Source organism: Elaeis guineensis, chromosome 1 (assembly GCF_000442705.2).
Source record: "Elaeis guineensis isolate ETL-2024a chromosome 1, EG11, whole genome shotgun sequence".
NCBI lineage: Eukaryota > Viridiplantae > Streptophyta > Magnoliopsida > Arecales > Arecaceae > Elaeis > Elaeis guineensis.
In genome coordinates, this window is record NC_025993.2 from 174,146,050 (window position 1) to 174,168,628 (window position 22,579).

The window sequence follows — 22,579 nt, forward strand, 5'->3', positions numbered from 1 at the left end:
GGAACATTTGCAGATGTTTTAGTCCCGGTCATTTCAGAATAACTGCATCACTCATTCACCTAAGAATCAAGCTTCAAGTCTTATCATTGTTTCATCAATTCGTGATCAAGAATTTGGATTCACACTATGTTCGCCATAGTTATAACTTATCATATCCAGCTCTCCAATGTATTGAATTCTCAAGTGAGATTCTATGTTACAACATTTCTTCTTCTTGTGCTGCCTGGAGAACAACTTAGAATTTTAATCATCTAACAGGAGGAAGGTGCAAAAGCTTGCAGTCCCTTCATCATGTGGCCAAGCTCCTCCACCTTCTCCATCGCCTGGCCTCGCATCAGAAACCCTTCCAACACCCGAAAAGCTCTCTCCGATGGCACTGACGCCCTGTCCGCCATCTGCCTAAAACACTGGTAAGCCTCCTCCACCCTCCCTCTGCAGCACAAACCAGTCACCAACAAATCCAATGCATGCCGGTGAGGGCAACATCCCTTGTCTACCATATAATTCCACAACTCCAACCCCAAGTCGGCCCTCCCATTCTCGCAGAACACCTTCATCAGCAGCATCACTGTCCTCGTCCTCGGTACAAAATCCCGCTCCATCATCCTCCTATAGAGCTTCCAAAATCCGTCCAATTCCTCAAATCTCTTGAACCCACAGAACAGAGTGTAGTAACTCACGTCGTCCAGCCCGATCCCCTTCGCCTCCATCTCATCCAAAAGCTCCATTGCACTCTTCAAATCCCTGACCCTCGTGTAGGAACCAAGTAAAGCATTGTAAGATCCTCTATCCGGACTCAGTCCTCTCTCACCCATTTCGTCGAACAGCCGGCGGGCACGCAAAGGGTTCCTCACGATGCCGGCCCCATGGATCAGAGTGGTCATGGTTTGGACGGTCGGCGTGCAGTTCTTCTTCGTCATTTCTTCCAGAAGCTCCAAAGCATCGAAAAATCGCCCCTTTTTGCAGTAGGCGTCGATCCGGATGCAGTAAGTGACAGCATCGGGCTCGAACCCCCGGGCCAGCATGTCGTGATAGAAGAGGTCGAGCGCCACGAGGTGGCCGGACTCCTTGAAACCGAGGAGGAGGGTGTTGAGGGTGCGGGCGTTGGGAGGGAAGCGGTGGTGGAGCTGGCGGAAGACGGCGCGTGCCTGGGCAACGCGGCCCTGGGCGCAGAAGGCCCGGAGGAGGGCGTTGAACTCGTCGGCGCCGAAGGCGAGGCCAGCCAGGGCCCAGGTGCGCTCCGCGCGGTCGAAGGCGTCGAGGGCCTCGGGGAAAGGGCGGAACTTGACGAGGCGGGAGAGGAGGACGGCGAGGGGCTTGGGGGAGAGAAGGGAGGGGTAGGAGCGAGCGACGTCTTCGAGGAGGTTGAAGGAAGAGTCGAAGTCGCGGGCACGGGAGAGGTGGTGGAGAGTGGCGGAAAGGGCGGAGGGGGAAGGGGGTGGGTGGTGGTGGTGGCGGAGGGAAAAGTGGAAGAGGTCGAGGGCCTTGGTGGCGAGGGCGTGGCCGGCGAAGAGGCGGCGGAGGAGGGGGTCGAGGAGGAGGGAGGAGGAGAAGTGGCGGAGGAGGAGGGGGCGGAGGGGGAGCGGGTGGTCGTTGATAAGCTTCGCGAGGCGGTCGACGGCGGCGGCGGAAGGCAGCAGAGGGAGTAGGGTGGTGGTGGTGTGAGCCGCGGTATTCTCGCAGAGGTTCATCAGGTACTCGTGAATTTGTGTGTGAGGGGATGAAAGGTTACGCGAGTATTTTTTTTTTTTTTATGGCGAGGGATGGTCTAATCATGGGCTTACCCACCAAACTATTCAATACTGATCTTTTCATCTATCAATATTCGAATTTGAATTAAAATCTCTTATTTGGAGTGAAAAGTACCAAACGGGAGGAGGGTGATATCATTTGGTTCTGGTTCTGATTCTGGTTCGAATCTAATGCCTACTCTAATCTCTAATCCTTAAAGATTTTTTTTTTTTTTGATAGGATAGATCGCTCATATATATATATATATATATATATATATATATATATATATATATATATATATATATATATATATACATCCAAAAGATTAAAAAAAAAATATCATGGAATGCCATAGATAGATCCGTCGTTTTAGTCCAAGTAATTCTTTTGATGTACTCCACTGCAAATAAGACCATCCAATCAATTATACTATTGGTCTCATGATGCTCTGATGTCAATTGAGAAGCAATCCTATATTAATCACCAAATATGAGAAGTGGATGCATCACTCAACTTCTCCCGTAGTTGATGATAGTGGCCAAGCCCTCCTCAATCGTAAGCCTTTTTGCTCCAAACCTCAACCTTGTGAAGGAGATACCTACTCAGGCCATTTGTAGCTATGCTACTGGAATAGTGCCATCTAGGAGGTGGCTCCCATCGGCTGGCATAAATCTAGAATCGGAGTCATAAATCACAAATCCCGCTCCACCCTAAATGCCTCTGAAATTGCTATTAAAATTGACCTTACAATAACTTAGATGTGAGGTCTCCTAGGTGATAAACACCATATAGGTCGCTGCATAAGCAGCAGCAGTGTCAATTCAAAGCAAGATCGAGTCGACTCCAGTTATAAAGTGTAAAAGAGAAAAAACCAACGCCATCACTAAAGACCCAATAGAGTGAGACGGGAGGAACAAAGAGGCCCATGGGTGATGATGAACCAAATTAACTCCTTTCATTCCTAAGGGGCTAAGGGCTGATGATTTTGCCCGAAACCACGCATGAGAACCACCATCGATGGAAATGCTTAATGAGAAACGAAATTGCATACTCTCCATCGAGCTCAGCAAATAAATTTGCCTACCTTTCTATCTAATGTTGCGGTTATGGGTCAAGGGGTCGGATCTTCGCATACGTGAGATATTATCCGTTTTAGCTCATAACCATCTTTAGACTTCAGTGGGCCTTAGGCTTCAGTGGACTTTGATCATTTAGAGCCTCACAGTTTTGTCCTTTAAAAGATGCCTCACATTGGGAGAGAAGATTCCAATCTATACAAGCCATATTTTCTTTTGACTCATAATCGATGTGGGACTAAAAAGGTCCTCTCTACATCAGGGAGTATGTGTGGATAGGAGGCTTTCCCACATACGGCGCCAATATTACGGTTATGAGTCAAGGGATCGGATCTCCGCATACGTGAGGTATTGTCCGCTTTGGCTCATGACCATCTTTGGGCTTCAGTGGGCCTTGGTCATTTAGAGCCTCACAGTTTTGTCCTTTAAAAGACACCTCACGTTGGGAGAAAATGTTACAATCCATATAAATCATATTCCCTCTTGACTCATAACTGATGTGGGGCTAAAAAAACCCTCTCTACACCACAACACCAATCATTTTGCACCACATTTGTTGATGAGTGCAAAATCTCTCTAGCAACGGAAATAATACAACCATAGGTTTATCAGGAACCGGTACCAATTCCGGTAGTCATTGCATAAATGTTGTTGTTATGCAGCAAAAATTTATAGTTTTATAGTAACCTCTGAAATGAGATAGATACATGTTATAATTGCAACAAGATAAAATTATATATGTACTGTTTCTCTCTCTTAGAATACATTTTTCAGGAATAAAGATAGTAGTCATGAATACGAAAAAGGAGTAGTTTGGTGTCACTTAGATACAGATGTAGCTATACAGATGATGGCATAGCATCAGTAGTCATCCTCGTCATCTTCTCCACGCCCTGTAAATCTTCTGATAACAGCTGCAATCACTCCAAGAACTATGAATGCAGCAAATACATCAAACCCTCCTCCAATACCTACTGCAACGCTGGGGCCCGGTGCAAAGAATGTGAAAGGAGACCAGCCCCATCCACCGTAGAATGGTACCCCATAGCCATACCCTCCAATAAGAGGCGGTGCCAGTGGTGGGTTGATGAATACATTAGTCCTGTCCAAAATGGAACGCTAGGCCATCAATTAGAAAACCTTAATAATGTGATTAAAAATATGTTTGATGGTGGAAGCTATGATAGTTTTCATGGTGGAAAAGGAAGTGTGAATTATATGACAAAAGAGCCACATGGATGGTGTATCATTGAACTTCGGAATTCGATGAGGATTTTTTTTTTTTTTTTTTCTGTCATTTCAATAGACTTTCCGAAGTATATACTAAACAAGTGTAAAGGTCTGCTGAAGGGAATCGAGTGAGAATGGAATGGGTACATCTTGTGATTAGGGTTAATATCGGAGGACTTGAATCACAGAAACATCTGATCAAGGAAAATCTTGTGCCTAGGGACTCACTACATCCTCACCTTCCTCCTGAATTCTTGCATCCCATCCCGCCAATACTTTCAGTGCTTCTACTTCCAAATATCCAAACCAATGATTGCTTTCTGACCATTCTAGGTCCCAAAGGTGCAATATTTCTCTTATCAAGTAAGAGCTTAGTAGATCTATTTGGTGGCTGAACTTGGGAACAAATATTTCTGCTTTATATGCCCATATGATAAATGGCTGAGGATTCTCATAAAACTGTGGCATAAAGAGAGAACATTTAAATTGATGACTAATAGGAATTCTTCGATCAAAAATCTTCTAACTTGGATATTCCTAGAAGTTCAGGTTCTTATTTAAACTAGTCCATGCCTTACCTTGAATTGTTGATTCGCGGTCCTGATGACCTTGGTGCAGCTGACCGGAAGGCCTGACCTCCAACTCTGCCACCGGACTTGGCGGCCATGGCATCATGGACGGACCCAAGAGTGAGGACACCAGCTGCCAAGGTGACAATAGCCAGTTTAGCCAACTTTGTCTCACCTCTGCTGTTCAATCCATAATACAAATATTATATATCATCAGACACCAACCGAACTGGCAATGAAAAATTAAGTATTGGGATGGAGTATGTGAAGGGAGATTTTCATGGTTATACCCGGATGATGAGCCTGATTCTTTTTCCATGGAAGACCGGAATGAGAGCAGTGGGGGTGGAAGTGACCTCCTTGTGGGCTTGGGAATTGAGAAGCGGGGGTTGCCTGTGAGGAAGGCATGCTGAGGGGAGGCTAAAGCCATGCTCTTCTTGCTTGGTGAGGACAAAGCTTCCTTCTTCTTCCCTCGCTCAGAGTCTTTGTATCAGTTGTTCTTTTTCCTTTTTGTATTAACTGTGGCATTTTCTAGGAAGAGGTGGGAGAACTGGAGAAGTAGGCTGAGGCTCTAGCGATTGGAAGCTTACCACGTGGATGGAGGACAATGGTCTGGTGGAAGTTTGAAGAGGAGGAGATCTTTTTCCCTTCTCCTAGCTTGATAAACTTTGGTGAACTATTATTCTCTGCTGGCGTTTGTCTCGATTAGAATGGCATGTCATATGCAATGACATTAACTGATTTTCTAGATGGTTATGGTTTTATTGTGTACGATGGTACCGACTATAAAAATATCTCATATATCAGGTCACATTTAAGTCCGAATTATTTTAATTCGTTTGGCTACAAGTTAAATTAATTTGTGGAACTTGTCTTTGAGCTAAAAGATTTTGCAGAAGACTGCACTTATGTAGGATAATTTTCCCTGGTTAAGCATGTCTACCACCCAAAGATATTTCACTAATGAACCATCCATCAGAAATTGTGTTCAACATTCTCCATGGTATTGAAAGAGATTCCAATTATTTCATAATTTTTGTTTGGCTGCATGTTTGAGGAAAATATCCTTAGACAATTAAGTGTTGCATGAGCGGTTGCAATTTTGATGCTTTCCCAGCTCTCAGTGCCATTCTTATGCTTTCTTTGATCACTAGCTGTGACTATTACCGAGTGCCCTCTCATCCAATCCTAGTTCACCACCGAGCAAGCATTCCGGAGCTCTCCATCTCCGGCAGTCTTCACTCCAACCCTCCCGAGCTTAATAATGGCAACCACGAATACCCCCTCGAATGCAGTTTCCTTGCTAAGCAGGGTACTTTCAAAATAACAGACAGCTAGCAAACATAGCTAGTCCTAGTTTTCCAGGGACAAGGCAAATCATCTCACCGTTGGATTTGCTTATCCCTTATAACTAGAAACTGGGGAATCGCACCCCACCCCCACAGGCCACAATCCTGCAAATTCTGTGTTTGCTGCTGCGCTGAGGAGAAAGCACTGTAGACAGATCATCCACAGGCTTTTGTGATTCCGCCATCCAAACGGGCACTAAACAGTTTTCTAAAACAAAGTCTTAAACAAGGTTGCAGATCTGCTATCCTATAAGGTAAAAGCTAAAGTTTGAATATGGAAACAGTTGCCCTTAGAGATGCTATACAAGTAACTTTTCAACAATACGATAAACAGTGTACACAAACCTGGTGAAATAACCGCAGTGAAAGGTCAATCATACATTTTTCCCACTTCATTTCAAGCCTTAACAACAAGAGTCCAAATACACAAACAGCTTCTCTAATGCAGAGATAAGGCAGCGTACATCCGACCCTCCCTGAACCCCACAATCCCAAGAGCCTCATACACTGAACACCCTCATTATAGCTTCCATCCTTCATTCACATGCCAACATCCAACTTACATGAATCAGCAAGATAAAAGCATTAAAAGAACATTTAATACATGCATTTGGATGTTGGACGCACATTTGACCCAAAGCATAGAATGCATTGATCAAGAACATATTTTGGTCGAGGCTTCAACATGATATCATGGCCAAAAATCAGCTATCAAGAGCCATATTCCCTCGAATAAAATGTCAGTGAAGACAAAAACATACAAGAAATCAAACTAATTCCATGAGTTAGTTTAGTTTGGATTACGTACAACCAAACATTCAGTGCAGATGAAGACATATAGGAAATTCCTGCATAATCGCTCAAACAAATTCAATTAGTTAGGTTAAAAGATTACATATGATCAAACTTTCTAAAATCCTGGATAATATTAGGCATCTGAACCATGCGATGGAATTACGTTTAAAGCTGGATGGCAAAATTACTGCCATTCTCTATCACAACACAACAAAACAAGAAATCAGATAAGCAACTACATGCATATCCTTTGCGATGGGAGCATCTCTGAAGGTGAAAATCATCAACATGGAACCCAACCAGGCTGGGTTATGGGGGCGCCAGAATGTTCATTAAATTTGGATCAACAATGATTTTCACTAGAACTTTGAAGCATGTTGCCATCCAACAATATCTTGGTTTCTTGGCAAGTACATGTGCGAGTCAGTGACCAACAAATGAAGAGGGGGAAAAAACAACTTTGTAGTCTCCTCCATGATCGGCACATCCAAGTTCCAATGGAATGGGCTAATGCATGTTACTTGACAATGCATGCCTCGAATTATATCAATGACATTGGCCATCAAGAATAAGAATCATATCTCAGAAAAGATCGGCAAGCTTGAAGCTCCATTTCAGTGGTCATTTCTGGAATGTGCTTGAATGACTTTATGCACCTCCCAGATGCGGGAACATTTGTTGCAGAACTCGAGGCAGGTTCAACACAATCTCAGCATATGCTACAAGAGAGAGAGCAGAAAAGGAGAAGATTGGACAAAGGTTAGAAGTCCAAGAAAAATGTTTCATGCTTGTTGAAAAAAATAAAGAATTGAAATACAACAAACCTTCTGGCAGGCTCATAGTTCTTAATGCATCCTCAGCATACGAAAGACGAGATGGAATAGATTGAGCTAGTACTGCTCCACTTCCTTTCCTATCTCCCACAAGAATTTTTTTTGAAGGATGGACAGGCCATGCCAGAACCCTTATTCGACTTGGCAATACTGAAACAAGATCTGCATATCTTAGACTGACAGTCACCTTGCTACACAAGATAAAACAGAGTAAAATTAATGAGATGCCATTGGACAGCATATCATAAACTTCTTGTAAAAGAAGAAAAAGTAGCCTTGTAGCAGATAGGTTTCCATTTTATCAGCACAATCAAAACAAGCACCCTAAAGTCTAGAGGATGCAACATAAAACCCTGTTTAGCACCTGCCTTTTGATGGAGAGAACTCTATTTCGAATCCTGGCTTAAAAAGTATTATCTTAGAAAATACTTTTACATCTATACCCATACTAAGAAATAACCCGTATAATCTCTCTCTCTCTCTCTCTCATCCGCGCGGACGTATGCACGTTACATTGGACTTGGACATTCCAGCATGTTTAACCAATATTCAACATATGTACCAACGCTAACAAGCAACCAGCAATCAGCATAATTCTTCATTTCTAACAAACTGTGCAGAATAGAATGGTTCATTGTGAAATACATGGTTGAAGAAGAATTGATTGTGTACCACCTATAATCTGTTATGAAATTAACTAGAGATTTGGTCTCCATTATTTGCAAGCAAGATGATAAATCACAACACTATGATTCTGATTTGTTGTCTGTATGGCCTGTTTTCCTTTGGTGGCAGATCACCACCACTGATACAGGACTCTTTCTTTTTGTATTGAACAATTTACATTTGTCAACCTAGCCATCATCTACCTAGCTATTCCTCATCAACAATGCATAAACAATGATGGAACATGTAGACCTTCCATGTCTAGACAAGGTGGCAGAAGAAGACTCCCTAGATTCAATCACTTTGGATTGACGACCAGACCATCTTTAACATGATTGAGGCTTGATGGAGGTGTCTTCCAATTGTATTAAGTAGCCATGTGGCAACATTTTAGCTTCTTTATGGAATAGTGGAATAACAATCATGATTTAATCTCATCTAACGGCTGAGATCATTTTTTTGAAAGGTAAAAAAACATGAATAAGTTAGTTGAGGAAGGGGAAAAAACAAATACTTTTTGCAATGTGATCGGCCATATTTTCCCAAAGCTCTAATCAAGATGCAACCCCTCCCCCGACCCCCACCCCCTGCGCACTCTCTGTATACATGTTCAAAGGTCAAGTATGTCATAGGTGGTGTAATCTAAGATTAAGGTTTATTTATTTCTAGGTGGTTGGATTTCATTATGAAATGAGGAAGGTAGAGTTCTAGTCTTTCCAAAAGTAAGTCTTCATTTCTTCTCGTATTGGATCATAAGTCCAAAAATCATGGAACAACATGTTCGAAGAAGTTTTGCATTCTTTAAACATGTGTTTTCGGGAAGCTCCTGAATTTGTAATGTGGAAATACATTAATTAGCTTAGATCTCCAATTCCTCACCTACCCCCAACCCCCTGCACGCTCTCTGTATACATACATATATGTTGTCCATGGGACATGCACAGGTTTCTATTCCTTACCTTTTCCTATCAAAGATCTCTATGGTCATAACACAAGTAACATACATAAGAGAAGTAAATGCCCCAGGCTTGGCTGCTTGGGACATGTATCAGATAGGCAACAAATGCAAATATGAACTTAAATACTACATTAGCTGTATTAATTAACTTAGATCTCCAACCCCTCTTCCCACTCACCCTCCGTGCACTTTCCGTACGCACATGTATATGTTGTGCATGGAACATGCACAGGTTCCTATTCCTTGCCTTTTCCTATTAAAGATCTCTATGGTCATAACACAAGTAACATATACAGGAGAAGCGAGCGGCCCAGGCTTGGCCACTTGGGACATGTATCTGATAGGCAACAGATGCAAATACGAACTTAAATGCTACATTAGCTGCAGGATCCAGCCAAAAGACTGCAATACAAAATAATAAAATGGTTTTTCCACAATGACTCAGTAAAAGAATTGCAGTGCTGATGACCATTAAAATAAAAGAATTACAGTGCTGATGACCATTAAAATATGATTGATGAGGCTCCAACATGAAATCAATTAAATCTATATTTAAAAAAATTAAATTCATAAAACTAATTGTACAAGTGGCCACTTACCAATCAAAGTCTTCCAATACAAATTCAATCAAATTGTAAGCAAGACTATGGAATAGCTCCCCAATTTGGTTTCCATACAGTTCCTTGATAAGGCGAACCTAAATGAACCCCCCCCCAAAAAAAAAAAAACAAGTAAAAATTGTGCAAGAGCATTTCTTGAATGATAGGAGGTTTGCAGCATATATGCATGAAAAGACAAAAATCATGCAAGCTAAATTTGAAGACAAGTTTGGCAGGAAAAAAATAATAAAAACAAAAGAAAAAGTATCATGAGCAGAATAAAAAAAGATGCATTTGCATAGCTATTAAAAAAATAAATTTAAAAAAAAACATGAAAAGGATCATAAACAATGAGTATGATATGATCTCCTCGACCTCCTTATTTATTATTATCTTCCCAATGAGAATTCATAAATACTTGCAAATCACTGTCACTAATATCAGAGTCAGTACAGTTGCATATCACACCAGCCAGCTAGCAAAAGAAATTGAATATTATAATTTTGATATATGTACAAGGAATGTGCATGTAATCATTTTTTACATGTAAAATAATTTAGTATGTATTTTAAGTGATGAAATCCATCATTCTTAAGATGCTAATCTGCAATGAAGATATTGTAAAAACAAAAGGGGCGATAGAAAAGCATAGACTGCCTGCTTCATTTGCAGTAACAACCAACAAGTGAAAAAGAGAATCAGGATAGAATTCCACCAGCCTTCAAATAAAGATTGCAGTCCACAATTATGGTACAGGCACATGAGCAGGTTTTTATTATCAATCAACATCATAAAGAGATTTTGACCCTCTTCTAGCTAAAGCGGACATAAATAATGTTATGTGCCTCTTCAAATTTATATAAATTGAGGCCTGCAACTCAGCTGGGAACTAAGGATTTCTTGAAAAAATAAACCATAAAGTCAAATCCAAATTATACACAGAAACATCAACAAATTAACTAATTAAGAAAAACTAAGAAAACTCCCTTCCAGATTCACTCCACCTAAATGTCTATATTTTTGTATTTAACATGAACCTAAAGATTAATGTTAAGTTCTTTGCCGACACTTGTCAGACAAGACCAACAATTATGTCGTGTCAAACCTTCTACATCCAAAAATTTGCAAAATAAATGCCTAACTGTGAACTATATGAATAAACTTACAGGTGCAGTGGCCAGTTCATATTCATATTCCACATGATAACACCATATTTTCTCAGTTATACTTTAAGGCAAGGATTTAAATGCCAAATGCATAAGGCATGCAGCCAATGGCCGGCACTGCAGGCACTGTGCCTCCCCATGCTGAAAAGAAAAGATAAATAGAAAGAACATAGAAAATGTTTTCTAAATTTTAAAACATTTAAAAGAAAAGATGCAATAGGTGTCATGTTGACGTGAGCCAGGTGGCAGCAGTGCTAGCCTGCCATTCTATGTCCTAGTGAGCACCAACTAGCAAGGTGCCGCATTTCAAATCATGCTTTATGGCTAATTTCTTTCCTGCAAGTTCATGGGTTAGTAAACAAATTATTACTCTATCACAGAAGCTCCCAGGTCCTGATTTGGATTATTCTATTGGACCACATTGATAGCTAGAATGAATAAAGACAACAAATGCAGGTTTTTGGAAGCAACAATAAATAAAATTTATAAACTTGAAGTTAAGCAATATGTAGCCTCAGTAAATGACCTCTTTACCAATATCTAATGCAGATAAACAACCTAAGCAAGATAGTGCCATCACTGTAAAGCATCAATATAGACATAAGAAGAATACATGAAGATATAAGACATAAGCATCATATTGTTCAAGCCAGAGTGAAGGATGACAGTTACAAGCATGATACCTGCTCTCTCCTGTCCACATAAGATTGCAGAAGTTCTCCAACATGGTCGATAAATTTCTGAAGGCACATAATCAATAGGATTAAAATCAAAAAATAATAATAATAATAATAATAAAGACACTGTAAATGCTTAGAAAACCCACAATTGCACTAGAAGACAGAAGGTCATTTTCTGCTTCACGTATTGGAAGAAAGAAAGGAACTGTATGTTCAATTACAGTCATTTTTTCAAGAAATGATTTACTTTCAAGCACGCAATGGTAAATCTCACAAGGTTCTCCTGCAAAACAGAACTAAATATGATTAACTTCTCTAATTACTTAAAGAACATTATTCAAGAAATAACAGCATAGATCATGGGATCATCATGTGGGATCTAAAATTAAAAAGATTTGAAAATAATAACATCCGAATGTACATAACCATGTATTCTCCTTGTCCAATTAAGCTGACTCAGCCAGCTGCAAGATTGAAGCGAGACGTTCCACAGAGGTAAAGTAAATGCACATGCTTTACTCATTACAATTTAATTGAGAGTCACTGGTATTAAATTAAGTATAAGCAGTTGAGCAGTTTTAAAAAATTTCTGCTCTGGACCCAAGTCACATAAAAATTTACACAACTGGAACACCCATTTATGGTGCAAAAGTCTGAAGGTTTCAGATTTTAGATTTTTGTAGAGTTATTAAATTAAGTATGAGTAGTTGTGTGGTTTTCAAAAATTTCTGCTCTCGGTCCAAATCATATAAAAATTTATACAACTGGAACAATCATCAAGTATGAGTAGTTGTAGAGTTATTAAATTAAGAATGAGTAGTTGTTTGGCTTTGAGAAATTTCTACTGTTGATCCAAATCATATAAAAATTTATACAACTGGAACAACCATTTATGGTGCAAAAGTCTGAGGGTTCAGCCTTTAGATTTTTTGTAAAGTTTGTTTCTTTTCTTTTATAATCCCAATCCCACATGAGTTTCACAATCCTTGCAACGCCCAAAATCTGATTAATACTACCCCTTCATGAAATTTTAAGAATTCAAGGCTTATCTAAAAGATAAAGCAAAAGGCCATTAGGTTGCACAAATAAAAGTCAGTCATTACTATTTTCCCAGCCACAAAATAACTTTACACAATTACCAGCAAAAGATGTCTCATACTGTATGCCAATTCTTGCACCCTCCAGACAACAGATTACCTGCTAACAAGGATCACAAACTGCAGACTCAGCAAGTTTCACCAATAGATCTTCCACATAAAAAGACAGAACTGATAAACTAAAGATTGATATAAAGTTTTTGTTATTATCTTTTTCAGCAGTCCAGTTTCTTTCAGGCAAAACTTTTGCAATGCAAAAATGATATCGAATCTCAAGGTGAGCTTCTTTGCAGGTATACAAACCAAAGTTATTTTAATAGCAAGTTAAAATTTAACATTGTGCATAGACCACAATCCAACATAAATAAGACTAAGCAGTAGCATGCCATTTATTGCCTTATAAAGTTTGAAACTGAGTATTGCCAGAGTAGTCAAGCAAGAGCCCGTCCACTGACAAATTATTATACACAGGAACAACAAATTATTTGTCGACAAATTCCTTTTTTCACATGACAATGGTATTATTTCTATCATTCCGTGTACTCACTAATGCAAAGATCTGCAATGCTTAAATTTATACAGGTTCTTAATATATTGACCAATTGGTCCTGCATCACAACCTTTAGTATTTTCATATCTAAATCTGTAAAAAGATTAGTTATAGCATTTCCTTTATGGTAGTTTAAGTGCACAATATTAGGGATGAAATTGGATGGGCAACTTAAACCCAACACAATGACAACCCTGGCCAAAGAAAAACTTGGATTGCTGTTAAATGGATCAAATTCATGAGAAATGACCATGTTTGGATAAACTAACTGGCTTCAGATTTGGTTCAGGTCCAATTCTTTTTGGGTTTGGATAAAGGTTTGTGAGAAGTGCTTCATCATCCTCAATGAGTTCAGATAGGGCTGAAAATGGATTAAATGCAGGTTGGATTTCAGCATATCCAATTCTAATTATTTTCATTTTGGGACAACTTTGTAAATACAGATATTAATCCAAAACCATAAGCATCCAGCCTTATCCAAATTATTTGGGATCAGCAAGCCTATGAAATTTGGATCCATTTCAAGTTTGACATGTCTTTTTTATGGCTGTCTGTCAACCCAATGTCAACCCTCCAGCTTTCTAATCCAGGCTAGGGATTAGCAATAACAGTGTTCTAAGCAAATGTAAGCAAGAAGCTAATATTTGTATCCAAATTTGTTCTAAACAGACACCGATATAGAAGAAGCGGTAACAACACCCATATTATTCAAATCATAACAGATATAAATCAAATATGAGCAGTATGTCAACTAGTTTTAGATGATGTAGATAATCTTTTTATAATTAATATATATCAAATATTATTTCTATTTCCAGACTTATTATTTAACTTTGTAGATAAAACATATTTCCACTTTATTCTTTATTACTCAAGCAATGTATGCATGTCGTTCTACCTTTTTCCAAGTTGAAAGGCTTGTAGTTAGTTGTCCTAACAAAGATTTAAGCACTGCATGCTAATGGAATGCCAACATGGCACTGTCATGACACATACTATGTGGTGCTATGTCAGCAATTCCAATGCTCAGCACACAGTAATAGGGGAGCATCCAAGTACTGTCATGCATCAGGTACCATGCTAGTGTCTTATGCCAAGAAGCACTATCATGCAAGATCCATCGTCTCGGTACTATGCCTCACACTAATACCACGATGGTACAATGTCAGTATGCCCAGTATAGAGATCAGTTCCATCTACTGAAACTCGATAAGCCCCCTAAATAAAGTCTCAGTTCAGTACTAGCATGGTATAATGCACTCGATACAAGACATTATGTAAAGGTATGACAAACCATGCTACCACATTATATATCATGTTTGTTGAAAAGCACTTAAATCCATCAATCCTAATGACTCCAGTAAGATGCACACCTTGGATTAAGAGTCTCAAGTTTATGGGTCCAATGATGGAACCACCAAGTTAAAGATATCACTCCTTAGAAAATTGAAGACATTGATGTTATCACTTATTAAACCCACCCACAACTGAGTCTAAAAGCCATATGAGACTAAGTAGGCTAAAATAGATTAGATACATGTCTATGCATCATGGATTGTCATATCACCCCATACCACCCAATATAGGGTACTAGGTGGGAACCAGTACGAAACTTGAGTTCGGATCAGTACAGACCCTGTATCACACTGTACCAAGATGTACTGAGACATATCGAGGCGTGTACCAACCTGTACCAAGACACATTGAGATAAAAAGTGAGAAAAATAGTTGGAGACCTATTTCGATATAGCATGCGTACCGTTTCATACCGACCCATACCATATCGAATCAGTAAGATACCAGCACAGTACCCAGTACCCAAATTGCAGACCTTGCAATGTGCACATATCTGTATGACCGCATCTGTATGACTATATCCACTTCTGTTTGGTGGATATGAATATGAATGCTCATATTATTCCAATGCTAAAACTTGTCACTATCCAGATTAACCAGGCTATAGAAATGGATCTAGAAAGATATTGCCTAATCAGTTTTCAAGCCTAAGTTCAAATCGATTATTGGATTTAAACAATAACCCCTCAAGCATATCAAAGTAACTATTTGTTTTTTGCCATTTTCCAAAACAAGTTCCAATATTTACCCTAAGCAATACTTCAAACAGAATCTTTGTAATGCTAAAACTATCAAATTCACAACTGGCAATGATGATTTTTCTCAGACTTGACCTAATCTAGTCATAGATTAACGACCATGTTCTTTTGCAGAAACGTCAAGTTCAAATAACTGGAATTGTGATGACTTCAATCTAATAGCAGCCGTAAGTAACCTAACAACCGGCAAGAATGTGAAACATTACAAACAGCATAACAATAAGTATGCATACTTAAAATATGTACAATATGCATATGCGTGCATATATGCATATCAAACATTATAAGGTATGTTATTGGGCTATAGTATTTGACAGAAATTATATGTACTCACAAAAGAAGTAGGACCTGAGGTATAAAACTAAGGTTCCAGTTTTTACATATAACTAATAATCTAAGATATGGATGTTGAATGGAGATGTGTTTTAGTTTACCGCAAATGCACATTTAAAAGAAATCGGCTGACAATAATAAGAATCACGAGATAGTTGGAAATAGAAGTCACCTTATTTTTTATTCTGTAAGTAGTTTTTGCATGAAAGTGGGTATCAGGAGGAATGCTTGCTTGGCTTGACATTGCCTTTCTATCAGCTTCCATGTGAACCTGTCTACGAGATTAAGCAAGCTCATTAGAAATTCTGGTGCACCAGCCAGATTGAGGCCTAACAAATAAAACAATATGAATATATTATCAAACAATATGAATATATTTATCATACATCAGTTCACAAGCAGAGGGAAACTGACATTTGAGGTGATATCATCCAATGATGATGATGATGATGATGATACTAATAATCAGAAAAGTGGGTAATGTTGGGGTGAACCAAAAAAAGTTTGGATAGAGCCAGAACTACGTTTTGGCTAGGTAAGCCTCATGAACCTTGTACACCATGTCCATGGGGTTAGTGAAAGGAAACTTTTTGGAAAAAAAAAGGTTAAAGGGCGTCCTAGTGGCTGAATGGAGAGGGTATTTAGGTGTTTCAAACCTGTGACACCCTGGTTACAATCAAGCAACCTTACCAGCGAGGAGAATGATATTGATAATATTATTATTAACAATCAACTTTGTTTTACTTTCCCAAAACAAGCAGTAAATCTTAACAGGGGCAAAAAAAAAAAAAAGCAGAAGAATAATATGGATTTATAGGGCAAACTAGAAAGTATTGTAGGCAAAGAATTCTAAAGCATAGTACCCTCTCACGGATAGTCGCTAGTAATCCTTCATTCCATTGCTCACCATCCAAAGATATCTCTGCAGAATGAGGAAATTTTACTTTAGAAAGGTATAAAAATATGGAATGCATAGTAGATGAGGAAATGCATTTCAATTTATGAAGTTCATTGTTTCCTAATGGCCAGGCAAGCAAAGGTTGCTTCACATCTTGGGGTTCAACTATTCAGCAATTGTAAATACTACTAAGATCATTTGACATGTAGTGATATCAACGAGATATGCACTATAGGCTGAACCTTGCTCCAGTTGATCAATATGATTGATCCTCTGGACTCTCCTATATCACGAACCATCATGCATAGCACAACAATGATGAGGCAAACATTGTGCAAAAACATATACTCATACAACATGAAGACTCGTATCTGGGTGTTCATAAAAACAAATAAATAAATAAAGATGTAGTATGAACCATGAAAATTGATGGTTAAGATAACTTAGACCACTATTCCAATATAAAACATTAAGAAACAATTCTATAATGTTAGAACCATTATGAAAAGGTACCTTCAGTTTTTGCAGCTTGTGCAGCTTCAAATTCTCTTTGCAAACGCTCAAAAATCATCTTATCAGAGTCCCTGTGGCAGAAGAGGAAGCCATAGAATCAGAATAACGGCTGGAAAAGCAAAGCATTCCTTCCTAAGAAATAACATCTTTATTTAATAGTAAATAGAACAATAACATGCATGCTATATAAATTATAGCTAGGGGTGTTTGGTGACAGGAGATTAGCAGAATTAACAAAATTCCAAAGAAAAAGTCTTGCAGCCCATTCTTTATATGGACTCCAAGTACTCCACAATCTCACATTTCTCCAAGTACTCCAAGTCCCCCAACTCATGGCACCCCACATCCCTGTCCCACTGGTTCACTCCCCCTTGGGAAACGGTAGAGGGAGAAGAAACACAAAAGCTGAGGCGCCTCCCCCCCCCCCCCAAACCAAAAAAAAAATCCTCCATCTTTCCTTTTAGCTTCCTTTGTTCATTGCTTGTCAGTCTACCACTACTACATACTTTGCTCCAATCAGATGTCTCTTTTTATGCTTTTGATTGAGTAACATTAAAGTGATTAGATTTAATACCTGCATTTTTATAGTTGATATCTTCATTATATTCTTATTACATGCACCATGCAGCACAAAGGTCCAACGTTGAAGTAGGTAAATTCGGGAGATAAGGATGTCCATCTAACCTATAAACAAACCCTCCTTCCACCCAAAAAAAAGGACAACAGGGATATAGAGAGAACGGAAAAAACAAAGGATAATGTAGAATAACCAAAAAAAATAGGGCAGACTTGATGATGATTGCTTGGAAGAGAATGGTCAAGCAGGAAGAGTAAGCTTAGTCAGATGTATTTCAATGGTCACACAAGTATAGGTGAAAACCCACGCACCAATTTAATTCTTTTGCATTGAAGATCCATTTGTCACAGTGGCCTGGAAGTGCTCTTCTACTTATATATAAGAACAGAATCACTATCATAATTATTTAAAATGGGACCACAATTACAGAGCTGAGAAATATACTATTCAAACTGAAGTTTATGGTTGATTCTGTAGAACATTATTCGAAAAAAAAAAAAAACTAGAATATTCTTGGCTTCCAAAAATTTTTCTTCTCAGTTATTAGATTCTATTATGTTTACTAAAAATTCCTTGCTATTCTAGTCTGTTCCCAAAAAAGAGCACTAAGAACATGAGATTTTGGTGTATGGTGGATTGGGTGGGAGATAGCTTCACTATTCATTTATCATTTAGCATAAGGGACACAAAAAGTTAGATTTAGATGTGACATAAGGCATTTCAAACCATGACTAATCCTTCAAGAGGAGGATTCTAAAAGCATCAGTTACTTATGGGAAGTGAGACTGTGAGATGATGAGATATAACCACAAATGATTAGCGGTTGCACATATGTTCAACTTTCCTTTCATAGCTTTGCTAGTCATTCTCTTTGTGGAAATGTTCGTATTTTAGCGATTAACATAAAGAAAATCAACATTTTTTTTATATATTTGCAAAGTAAGACTCATAAAACCCGCGATGAGAGGATAAGATAATGAGGATTTTTGGTCACAAAAATCACAGCAAATGAAGCCAAAAGATATGAGCAGCTCTATCAACAGGTGTAAGAACTTTTCATTCTGTTGCCTGTTCCCCTTTCTGCTAAGGAAAAAGGCCAATCTGCTTACCGTGTACTCACTCAACAGTCTCTTGGTTTTGTACTAAAAACTTTGCTCCTAATTATGAAAAGCGTCTAGAAATTGGTTTGACTGTAAATCTGATATACATGAAGACATAATCAATCACAAACTGAACAAAGTGATGTTTCCATAATGTGCAAGAAGCATGCAATCAATGACAAATCGGGGAATGGTGCCAAAAAAAAAAAAAAGCACCAAAATGAAGTGGCCATCAGTTCCAGTGAGCACATAATGTTCGTTTATCAGTAGCTTTCCACAAACAGCTTACCTTGAAAGACGCTCCTTTAACACCTCATGCCTTCTAAGAACGTTTGCCACTGCGAGGAGCCAATAAACATTTCAAGTGTCAAAAACATCTCATGACATAAAGTAAGTTCAGGTACATCTGTATTTTGTTTTCTGCTTTTTTCTTCAAGGAAATGTACTCGTAGTACGTTCAAATATAGCAGCAAAGATTGTGACCGTACATCTTGCACGTGTAGTTTCCAATCGAGTATCCTCTTCCTGAATGAAATTCTATAAAACATAAATATAATGCATTAGAAACTCCAAGATCTCTCTAAGTGATTTCATCTCCCCACCAATATGAAAAGTAAAGGATCAAAAGAGCTAAGAGTTGTTTACCACTTCTCCAGTTAGCGCATATGGGCGCCTCCTAAGTTGCTCCAGTTGCTATAGAATTTGAAACAATGAGTTATTAGTGTATCGTGCTATAATTACTAAGAGTTTTTCTTTGGCATATATAAATTAAAGTTTAAAAAAATAAAATAAAATAACTGCAGACTTCACTAAAAATGTGGTAGGCTGAGTGAAAGTCCAAGAAAAATCAACACAAAAGTAACATGGGAAAGTTCATGTTCTTAAAATCAAACACTTTCCAAATGGATGTTTCACCCAGTGTAGCCTGACATCTCTCCATGACCAAATGCTCCATTCAAAAAGAAATTGCTTCTAGACTTGCAAAACAGTGTACTTTGGTGGTGGCAGGCTGAGTGGGAGTCCAAGAGAAATTAACACATTAAAATGGGAAAGTTCATTTTTTCTTGTAATGAAAACACTTTCCAGATGGACGTTTGATTTCATGCTGCTCAACATCTCTCCTTATCCAATGCTAGTTTTCAAAAAAAAAAAAAAGAAAACGGTGTAGTTTGGCAGTGGCCAACCACCTATATTCTTGTTGCCGGGCATATGAGGGGAGGCTGAAGCAAGAAGGCAACTGTGCATCACAACAGTGACAGAAAAGTTGGAAACTAAATCTCACTGACTGCTCCCAGAGGAGAAGAGCATAAATTCTATGGTCCTCTGTTTCCTCTTCTGGCAAAGACACTCCCTGTATTGCTCCTCCTTATGAAGGCCACTCAGACAAAGTTTCAATTGTTTTAGAGCCATTTGGTTCAAATGCTCCGTTCAACTTTATTCAATCAAATATTACATAAATCCATTTATGAGCTTGACAAGTGTACTGAATACCAGCACCATCAGGCCACAAAATTGCTTTATAAATATTTCTCAGCTGCACTGTCATTTGCTTGCTTAATCCTCTTCCTCTTTATCTTTGTGACAAGAGAAAGATCCTAAGATGATGTAACTATGTAATGTCTGTGATCACACAAAGCAAGCTCATGGAAGAATTTTTAGCAATCAACAGATATGAGAATATCATGTATAGAGATCTTTCGACTATATCTTTATAATCAGCCATCTTCAAGATTGATTACATTCTCAGGCAACTAAATCACCTATATCATAATCCTATTTCTTTTATTCAGACATGCTGCTCCAAATCTTTGCCTGGATGTCAAACTATGGTCTAGCGCACCCCATAATTTGCTTGAATATGTATAATTAAGTTTCAATCACTGTCCAGAAATTATCCACTTTCTACAAGCTAATTCAATGGCTCCTAGATGTCAATTACAGCACTGGTCTACTTCCGGCGTACCTTGTCAAAACTTTATTTCATGAATTCCAACCATACCATCGCACTCAGCTTCTTGTGTTTATTCTTTTTTTCCTGACAACTACTTTGCAAAATATTCCTAACACTTGAGGATCACATTAACTAGAATTTGAAAATTATGATCTTCATCCTCCATGGACAGATTTAGCTGATATAAAGCCAATTTCCCATTTAAATATTTCTCCTGTTTTACATTACTATTGTTCCAAAAGAAAAACCTTATTATACTGTTGAACCTGACTTCATGTTCATGTACTAACAATGAATTTAAATATCACAGCCTTGATCAAAATAACAAAGTATCCGCTGAGGCATGAGATGGGCAAAAGACCAATAGGTGACTAGGTGGATAAATTGCGAATAAAGAATCTATGACTTCTTTAAAACTGAGAAACCCTAAAGGACGAACAGGACCTTGTTGTACCAGGAAGGGGAGAAGAAATCAATCTGACTTAACAAATCACCCACGAGTTTGAAAGGCAGGGAAGTGCCTAGAAGAGTATTGTGCAATCTTTAAGAAATTTCAAGAAACAAAGAGATACAAAACAAATAGATTGGAGATAAAAGGAGAGTTTCTTGCAAGTCTTGATAAATTTTGTGGCCGTCAAATCTTACTTACCTTTTCTTTTCACGTTCTTGATGTGCAAAGCAGCATAAATCACCCATTGTAAATGAATAAATGAATTAATAGAAGAAATTCATGAAAGCAATCAAGAAGAAAACATCATGTAAACAACAAAAAAAAGGAAAGGAAAGAAAAGAAAAATCAAATCACGTTTTCATTTCTTGCTTCAGTGAGAAATTCCAACTCCAGATTTAAAGAAAAGTGGGAACGAGGACAAAAATAACTCGGTGGTCAGAGGAGGGGACCGAGAAGAGGCACCTCGTAAGAAGTAGCTCTGACGTCTCGAAAGCCGGCCTTGACAAGCTCCATGGGAGGCTTCTCGGCCGACATTGGCCAAGAAACACTAGCCCAGCTCACAGTGGGAAAGCTGACAACAAACACAATAATTTAAAAAAAAAAAAAGAAACAGAAAATTATGACGGTGCTCCGGAGACCGGAGACATATAAATAAAAGGGACAGAGAGAGAGGAGGGAAAGGGGAGGGGAAGGAGAACGTATGTGCGATCATGTATCTTGATACCGGAGCGGCACCGGGAAGAAAGCGAAGCAGCGGCGGACCAAAAAGTCCGGCGGTGGCAAGAAGAAGGTGATGCTGCCACCTGTGCCGCTGAAGAAGGTGGTGATGGCGACGGTGCTGGCGGTGGAGGTAGGGTTCAGAGCCCTATAGAAAGGGGCTTAGTGGAGGCTGGCCGGGCTGGGCCGGTGATGGAATCGCCGTCAGCCACTAGACATCACGGCGATGAAGCAATAGAAAAACAGCAATAGGCCCAAACGTGAACGAAAATGAAAAGAGGAGGGAGATCATGGTACCTCAATGGAACCACAGTCAGCCGACGATAGGCTCGCCTACGCCTTGCTTGGACCGACGACCGGCGACCGGCTACCGGCGATGAGGGACGAGCTTCAGGGATCGGAGAAGCGGTGCAGGCGGAGAGACGAGAAAGGCGATGACCGATTGTTGGGATTAGGGATCCAGAGGGGAAGAAGGGCCCAGCGAACCAGCGGTCGTGATTTCGACCGAACCGGTGAATCAAATCAACCATGCGTCTGGTCAGACCGGTTATGTCAGTTTTCCGGGCCAGACATCGGGCGATATCATCGGGCGGGCTACGGGCCTGATCCAGGCTCGATTGTCG

General features: G+C 39.2%; 3 protein-coding genes across 9 annotated transcripts; all 3 read right to left on the reverse strand.

The window, feature by feature from the left end:
- Positions 1–68: 68 nt before the first annotated feature.
- On the reverse strand, positions 69–1,919 carry LOC105039669 (pentatricopeptide repeat-containing protein At3g61360). Its single transcript, XM_010915896.4, has one exon. The coding sequence runs from the start codon at positions 1,689–1,691 to the stop codon at positions 252–254; it is 1,440 nt and encodes a 479-aa protein (XP_010914198.2). The 5' UTR covers positions 1,692–1,919; the 3' UTR covers positions 69–251.
- Positions 1,920–3,518: 1,599 nt separating this feature from the next.
- Positions 3,519–5,142, reverse strand: LOC105039670 (uncharacterized). 2 transcript variants are annotated; one of them, XM_010915898.4, is made up of 3 exons: positions 4,900–5,142; positions 4,619–4,786; positions 3,519–3,912 (listed from the first exon to the last, which is right to left on the reverse strand). In XM_010915898.4, exons 1-3 carry the CDS (start codon positions 5,037–5,039, stop codon positions 3,672–3,674), a joined length of 549 nt encoding a protein of 182 aa, XP_010914200.1. In that variant the 5' UTR covers positions 5,040–5,142; the 3' UTR covers positions 3,519–3,671. The 2 variants fall into 2 exon arrangements, with proteins under 2 accessions (XP_010914200.1, XP_010914199.1); XM_010915897.3 differs by having other exon boundaries at positions 4,619–4,789; positions 4,900–5,126.
- Positions 5,143–6,803: 1,661 nt separating this feature from the next.
- Positions 6,804–22,501, reverse strand: LOC105039672 (uncharacterized). Of its 6 annotated transcripts, none has more exons than XM_019847175.3 (15): positions 22,254–22,393; positions 21,964–22,167; positions 21,702–21,810; positions 19,483–19,530; positions 19,326–19,374; positions 19,127–19,175; positions 17,161–17,231; positions 16,613–16,671; positions 15,922–16,020; positions 12,795–12,855; positions 11,802–11,938; positions 11,659–11,715; positions 9,810–9,907; positions 7,578–7,777; positions 6,804–7,472 (listed from the first exon to the last, which is right to left on the reverse strand). In XM_019847175.3, the coding sequence occupies exons 3-15, from the start codon at positions 21,771–21,773 to the stop codon at positions 7,402–7,404; spliced, it is 1,071 nt and encodes a 356-aa protein (XP_019702734.1). In that variant the 5' UTR covers positions 21,774–21,810; positions 21,964–22,167; positions 22,254–22,393; the 3' UTR covers positions 6,804–7,401. The 6 variants fall into 6 exon arrangements, 5 of the variants coding, with proteins under 5 accessions (XP_019702734.1, XP_073105110.1, XP_073105096.1 ...); XM_073249009.1 differs by having other exon boundaries at positions 21,964–22,137; positions 22,254–22,391; XM_073248995.1 differs by lacking the exon at positions 21,964–22,167 and having other exon boundaries at positions 19,326–19,362; positions 22,254–22,501.
- Positions 22,502–22,579: the final 78 nt, after the last annotated feature.

Coding starts and splice junctions, on each gene's coding strand:
- LOC105039670 (XM_010915897.3), bottom strand. CDS start 5,039: ATGGCTTTAGCCTCCCCTCAGCATGCCTTCCTCACAGGCAACCCCCGC. Junction 4,790..4,899: donor GAATCAGGCTCATCATCCGG/GTATAACCATGA, acceptor TGGATTGAACAG/CAGAGGTGAGACAAAGTTGG. Junction 3,913..4,618: donor CCGCGAATCAACAATTCAAG/GTAAGGCATGGA, acceptor CATTTTGGACAG/GACTAATGTATTCATCAACC.
- LOC105039669 (XM_010915896.4), bottom strand. CDS start 1,691: ATGAACCTCTGCGAGAATACCGCGGCTCACACCACCACCACCCTACTC.
- LOC105039672 (XM_010915899.4), bottom strand. CDS start 22,486: ATGGTTGATTTGATTCACCGGTTCGGTCGAAATCACGACCGCTGGTTC. Junction 11,939..12,794: donor GTATGAGACATCTTTTGCTG/GTAATTGTGTAA, acceptor TCTGTTTTGCAG/GAGAACCTTGTGAGATTTAC. Junction 11,716..11,801: donor TTCTGTCTTCTAGTGCAATT/GTGGGTTTTCTA, acceptor ATGTGCCTTCAG/AAATTTATCGACCATGTTGG.